This window comes from Rattus norvegicus, chromosome 2 (genome assembly GCF_021556685.1).
Source record: "Rattus norvegicus strain SHRSP/BbbUtx chromosome 2, alternate assembly SHRSP_T2T, whole genome shotgun sequence".
Taxonomy (NCBI): domain Eukaryota; kingdom Metazoa; phylum Chordata; class Mammalia; order Rodentia; family Muridae; genus Rattus; species Rattus norvegicus.
This window is the reverse complement of record NC_141535.1, coordinates 57,498,387-57,505,581: the sequence shown is the minus strand read 5'-3', so window position 1 is coordinate 57,505,581 and position 7,195 is coordinate 57,498,387. Positions and strand designations below refer to the sequence as shown.

General features: G+C 41.3%; 1 protein-coding gene across 42 annotated transcripts in view; it reads right to left on the bottom strand.

Moving 5' to 3' along the window:
• Positions 1-771: 771 nt before the first annotated feature.
• The window catches only part of Fyb1 (FYN binding protein 1), a 149,865-nt gene continuing 143,441 nt past the window's right edge, over positions 772-7,195 (bottom strand). For 15 of the 42 annotated variants that reach the window (XR_015667183.1, XR_015667184.1, XR_015667172.1 and 12 more), the window contains 2 exons: positions 5,524-5,555; positions 772-3,343 (listed from right to left, as the gene is read on the bottom strand). Coding sequence is in view for 12 of the 42 variants with exons in the window: in XM_087630184.1 (XP_087486310.1) it covers positions 3,321-3,343; positions 5,524-5,555 (55 nt within the window). In the remaining 30 variants the exon portion in view is untranslated. 42 annotated transcript variants of the gene reach the window in all.

The window sequence follows — 7,195 nt, the reverse complement described above, 5'->3', positions numbered from 1 at the left end:
AGCCTTCTACCCTTGGTATCCTCAGTTGTTGGTTAGGACAACCTGTAGGTATCCTTCCTAATCTCCGTACAAGACTGGTGATGCTTCCCAGAGTACTGACTGTAGTGGGAGCCTCTCGTTCATCCAATTCCACACAACTGGAGGAATCTGAGGCTGTTGTACAGCTGGCATATGGACTTCAGCCATTTTCAGCCAATGGAATGAGAAAGGAATTGGATTGTAGGTGAAGAGGTATTTGTGTTCGGGTTAAAATGTTAGGTTTTCTCACAGCTGAGAAATGTTTTAGTATACATTCAACATACATAGAAAAGCCACTCAAAGCAAGTTAAAGATAGAGAGGAAGGAAGGAAGGGAAGAAAGGAGGGAGAAAAGAGAGCCTTGGCAGAAGAGGAGGAAGAGGGAGAGAGGGAGGGGCGGGATAGAGGAGGTAGAAGGAGAATGAAGAGCATGGATTGTGTGGGAAGAAGCTCGGAGAGAAGTTGGGGGAAATAGGGGACCTCGGTTATGGCTTTCAATTCGGTGTTTTACACTCTGAATGGTCTGAATGTGGGTGAAGTTTTGGTGGCGGGGAGTTGAAGAGAGCTGTACTTAGCTATTTCTAAGACAAAATAGAAAGAACCGAATCAAGAGGCACAGGGGGAGAGTTTGGTTATGAATAGGAAGCTGAATGAGACACAGGGAGGGTGATGCAGGCCTCTCCTGTAGATACAGCATGAGCTAAGGGAGAGGAAAGCCAATGTCCTTGATGGGTAGAGGAAACACAAGACAGGGTCACGTGCTGAAAAGGTATTTTATTGGCAGCTCTTCTCACACGACAAAATTCCACACACAATCTGTAACAAAGATCACATTTAGTATATTAAAATTAACACTTCAAATATATATTAAATAATTACTACACAAATCTCTCATAGGTGCCTATCCATTTCTTTGACTATAAATCAAAGCTGAAATATTCTCTTGATCTAATTTGGGATTTTAAAAAGCTTCCATTTGCATTGAATTGTGCTACTCTTAATCAGGGAGAATTACTGGAAATGCAGGTTAGCATATAATTTATCTTTGACGGCAAAGTTACCGAACAACCACTTTGAGCCAGGTAATTTTTATCTAGTGATAAAGAGAGTTTATCACAAGGATACTTGATGGCTAATACCACTAGACTACTTCCTGATCGGAGGCTAGTCGAGATAAGTAATTCCCAACCCTGGAGACTCAGCCTGCATGCTATATGTTTAGCTGTAGGCACTGCTGTTTCAAAAACACTTGACTAGGTAGCAGCATGCCTTTGGTCTTAGCACTTGGGAGGGAGAGGCAGGTAGATCTCTGTGAATTCAAGGCCAGCCTGGCCTACAGATCGAGTTCCAGAACAGCCAGGGAAATCCTGTTAAAACAAAACAAAACAAAACAAAAAACCAACAACAAAATAAAACAAAACAAAAAACTCCAAAAAGCAAAAAACAAAAAATACCCACAAAAACAAACAAGCAAACCCAAAACAAAATAAAAAACAAAACAAAAAACTTAATAAAACCCTAACCATTTGAAGGCTTTGTGCTATTTCACAGATTTTTCAATCTGTATGCACATGTTCCTATGTGAGAGGATATAGATATGTATAGGGTCCGAAGGACACCATAGCTGTTGTTCCTCAGTTGCTGTTCATCAATGACACAAGTCTGTCATTGGTGTGGGACTCACCAATTAGGCTATACAGGGTGTCCACTGAGCCACAGGAACCTTCCATCTCTGCCCCTCCAGCATTGAAATTGCAAGCACACATCTCCACATACCGTGTTCATCTGGGATTTGTGGACAGAATTCCGTTTTCAAGCTTGCCTGCAAACACTTTTACCAACTCAGTTATTTCTCTATCCCATACAATTTTTACTTAAAAAAAAAATTAATCCAGAAACTCCGATGGAACTTTGGAATTTACATATGTAATGTAAATTGCATACATACATGCAAATTGATACATATAAAATGTAAATTGATACATATATAATGTATCCATCGTTATTTAATCAATGATTTCAAATAGAAAAAAGAAAGAACTTCTGAGGTGTACATCTGAGACTGAGGGACTGTAAAAGCTTGAAGTTGGTAGTAGGAAAAGTGCTGGGACAAACTTACAAGAACACTGGGAGAATAATGAATATTGCCAAGGTTTAGCATGGTCAGTAATAGAACCAAGGTTGTCAGGATTCAGTAATTTCAAAAAGCATTACCTCAGCCGTTACCGTCTTGGATGCTGGAGTGCTCTGTTTTGGATCATGGTGGGTAGTGTTCTTAGCAGACAAAAGCCAGTGCTATTTGGCTGGAAAAGGTGGTGAGGAATAGGTCTCAGTGGGGAGCACCCAGGCCATTGGGATTTATTGCCTTGTGTTTCTTCTGCTCAACAACTTTCTGGTAAAGGGTTTATAAACATCATGAAGTTCTGCAGAAGCAACTGACAGCAAAACACAAAACCCCTTCCAAGAGACTTCACAGTAAAGCATCACCAGCACCTAAAAGGAGAGTGAGTTTCAGGGTTCTTTCTCGCAGTGTTCTTAATTGTCAGATAGCCTCCTCCATTTCTCTAGTTAAGGGTGGTATTTAAACAGGACACAGAATTCAACGATGTGTGTGCGGATCCACAAGAATAAGACTTTAGACTCCTGTGTGCAGGTTAATCTTAGACGTGCATGCAGAGCGTAAAGCACGCTTATCAAATAATTAACGTATGATTTCTCAGTGAACAAAGAGGAGCCAAATGATAGAAATGTTCCACCGTCGCTCTACTCTCTCAGGCCCTCGAGGAGTTAGCGCTGTCTTTGGTGGGGTAGGTAATCTGAGGGGATGATGACAAGTGAAGGCTGTCTTCTTGTGGGATTCAAAAGTCCTTCTTTGTGTTCTTCTTTTCTTTCTTTCCTTAAAGAGCGTGCAGCAGAGAAGATTCCCTACTGGTGGTCTAGGCAAAGTGCATAGTTGAAGCAAAATGAGATCCTTAAGCCAGTGTGGTTGCACAAGTTGGTTGTCTCAGTGGCTGAGGCTGAGGCAGGAAGATGGCCTAAACTACACAATAAGGAACCCTGGATAACAACAACAACAACATCATCATCAACAACAACAACAAGGATTAAAGAAAAGATTTTCAATATCTCTTATATCTCATTACTGATTTCCTGGCATTTTCCAAGTTTAAAACTTCAAAACTTTATAAAGAGATTGAAATTTCATTTTGTACATTCATTTCTTTTCCTATAACACCCAAGAACATTCCAATTAAAATTCATGTTGGCCACTCAGAGGCACAGCGGGATGGACAGAGCTACGTGCTAGTCGTTGTCATAGATGCAACCTGGAAGAAAGAAAATATAACTTTAATTGATTCACGTATGGGTTTTCGTGTGTGTGTGTGTGTGTGTGTCTGTTCGTGTGTGTGCAGGCGCATATGCACATGAGTGTGGAGGCTGGAGGACAACCTCTAGTGACCTCCTCAGGAACCATGTACTTTTTCTGAAACAGGGTCTCTTAATCTTACCAGTTAGAGAGAGCCCTGGGATCTCCCGTCTCTACTTCCCCAGGGCTGGGATTACAAGCATTTGCCATTGCCTGCCATTTCCATGTGTGTTCTAGTGATCAGACTCAGTTCCTATGGTTGCAACATAAGCTTCACCCCCTGAGCCATTCTTCTAAGCCCCTATTATGGTTTTGAAGGCAGGTCCTCCCGAAGCCCAAGATGCTCTCAAACCCTATAAATCATTGAACAGGACTTTCAACTCCCGAGTCTCCCGTCTTTATATCCTAAGTTACCACACCTGGCCTTAAAATTTTAAATACAGATTGTCTACAACACACCTTAAGTGTTTCAAGTCACAAGTCTGAATAAGACAATCCAGAATTAAGATGAAAAGAAAAGTAAAACTGGCTTATTTTACATTAAAAATGCTAAGTGAAATGCCATAGATTTATTTTCTGTACTAGCTGTGTTCTATGCCAATTTGACACAAGCTAGAGTCATCACCACTTCTATAAGATTGCAGGAAAGCCTGTAGGGCATTTTCTTAGTGATTGATGTGGGAGGGTCCAGCCCATTGTGGGTGGTGCCATCCCTGGGCTTTATAAGAAAGCAGATTGAACAAGCCATTGGGAATAAGCCAGTAACCAGCACCTTTCATGGGCTCTGCCTTCACATTCCCGCCCTGTTCTTGTCCTGACTTCCTTTGATGATGGACAGCGATGAGGAGGTATAGTAGACATATACTGGCTTTTGGTAATGGTGTTTTATCACAGCAACAGTAATCCTAAGACCCCTTCGTTGGTAATCCAATTTGAACAACATTCATAGACAGATTTATTCCCCATCAGTTGAGATGGAAGATTAGTTATTCTGGCATTACATCACTGTTTGGAAATGAGATTAGTTAAACATCAACAAGTACCACAAGCTCAAGAGACTAAAGGATCAGGTCTGGGGAGTGACTTAGCCTGTGAAGTACTTGGATGCAAGCAGAAGAAACAGGTTTGATCTCAGAACTGATGTAAAAACGACAAAAACCTGGATGGCGCCAAGTCCTGCAGTGCACACTTTTAACCCAGCACTTGAGAAACAGAGTCAGGCGGATCTCTGAGTTCAAGGCCAGACTGGTCTAGGCAGTAACTTCCAGGCCAGCAGGAGCTACACAGTGAAACCTGGTCTCAGCAAAACATACACACATGAACACGCATGCACAGGCGGGCACACAACATGATGAGGAATGTGCATATTTTGTTGAAATTGATGCTCTAAGTCATCATTTGGAAACACCTGACGCTTTTACTCATGTTATTAGTTATGAAATATGTACCTGTTAATTGATCAAAGGTTTATTGCTCTCACATTTCAGCATTTGCCAACTCTACGGTTGTCCTATTTCAGTATTTGTTCATTTAGGATTTGTTAATTTCATATTCTAGAGGTTGTAAAAAATGAGTCTATTGCTAACTACTTGAATGTTTCAGTTGCTACAGAATGAATATTACGAGTTTTAAAAGGTTCCTAATTAACTGAATGAGAATGTATTTCTCAGCGATTAAAAACAAAAACAAAAACAAAATCTTAACTCAGGTTACGATACAAAATTTACCAAATACTTTTCCCTTCCCTCCATTCCTTCCTCCTTCTTCCTTCTCTCCCCTGTTCTGTTGCTTTTTTGACACAGGGTTTCATGTAGCCTAGGCTTGGCCCCCAGTTTTTATTGTGTGCTTAAGGCTGCCCTTAAACTTCTGATCTTCCTGCCTCTACTGCCCAAGTGCTGGGATTACAAGCCTGAACCATCACGGCTATTTTATAGTTTCTTATTCTGGATAATAAAAATGCTTTGCTTTTCTTCAACTTCTTAATCTTGCGTGAAGATGATCCCCTTCTCCCCACGACACCAGAATCATTCTCTTCCTTCGAATTTTTGAGAAACTCAAATTCCGATCAGCTCTGATGACTCTCATTAAGCCAGCAAGCGGTTTTTACTGTTCCTGTGGAGGGCGCCGCAGAAGACTTACCATCAGCGATGTCGTCGTAGATTTCTCCATCACTGCAAACACAGAAAACCATTTTTATTTTGTAGAAAATATCTTCCCAACATTAACATACAGAAGAAGACAGCGATGATACGGTTGCCACGTAACAGACGCATCTAGAGGTGAAAGGTGAGGCTGTGCGCGTGGATGCGGAAGGGGACAAAGGTTTTACATTCGTCTTTGCAGCTTCCTTCCCTGGCTTTGTCGACTCCTACCTCATTCTATAAACAGAATGACAAGCACACGCTGTGAGAGCACAGACCGTGCCCTACTGTGAGCTTTGCCACGGGCATAGGACATCTGAACTCCCTAAGAACCACCCTCCTCCAGGGGCCTCAATCCAAAAGTGCAATGAATTTTAATGGGTATTAATACTACACTCATACCTTTACTTGAATTTCAGGTGTTCTAAATTTTAAATAAATGAAACATAATATTTAGCCTAGAAAACAGATATACCATTTCTGCGTGTTTCTAGTTACAATGTATATATATCGTTTAAAGTATTTAAATACTAATCCTGGAATATATAGCCATTATGGAATTTTGTATACTACTTACTGTGAAGGTCACATCCACCACAGTAATTTTGGCTATTTTTGTGTTTTCAGGCTTTGCTTAGCCCTGAATCTTCATGAAGTATTCTATTAACAAACACTGAGCAGCTGTTATGCACTGGGAGACTTATAAAATATGAGTCAGATGTAAGCTTTGATTGGAAAAGTGTATAGTCTAATGAGTGATCTTTAAACTGCAAAATAATATATTATAAATGTAAGCACAGTCTTGTGTTGGATACAGTTCCAAGCACCAGAGCAGTGAGGTAGCTGTGTTACTTCGTGTAGACATGTTCTTCGTTCCTGCCCTATCTTTATTATGGCAGCAGCATCTGGCCCCTTGTGGCTGCCAAGTGTGGCAGATACTGTGAGCTTCCTATGTCTTCTGTTTAGATCCTTTCTCTGAGATGGAAGGAGGGTTTGCCTAATGGAAAGCTGATGTGAATTCAAAGAATTCTCAACCACCGTGCAGCCCTCACTGATGAAGATGCGCTGCTGTCTGTAACACACCCTTCCCATAACATTTGCATCTTTCTTAGAACAGGGCGGACAGCAGTCCTGCGCCCACCACTGTAACACCATTGAATGCTGCTGAAGAACAGTACGCTGTTAGAGTTGGTTTCTGTCTGCTCTCTTCTGGCTTGCTGACAGTACTCATAACATGTGTGGTCTATTCAGACGTGTGTGTCCTGTTGCTCATGGTTAATGGCTTGTGAATCCTTGGGTCTTACATTATGTCAGTTTTACAAAAATGTGTATTGCTGTGTGACTCAGCCTGATAGTGGGGTTAATCTTAAGCTCTGGGTTTCTTGGAGTTAGAATCTTACAGTGTTTTGGAGGAGTCTAGGGGCTTAAAGTACTAGGCTGTGACAGGCAGTGAAAAGGTCTTATTCACAAGAATACAAGAGTCATTGATGGCTATCTTTTTTTGTTTTTAGGGGCATGGGCATACTTTCAATAAGGGCAACATGATAGAGTACCGTGCCTGGTGTGAGTGTAGAAAAGCTTCAGTCAGAGGCGGAACTATGACATAATAACTGGTGATATCAGTACCTAACACACAGGCAGTGGTTGGCTCTAATTAGGCCACTTCAAAT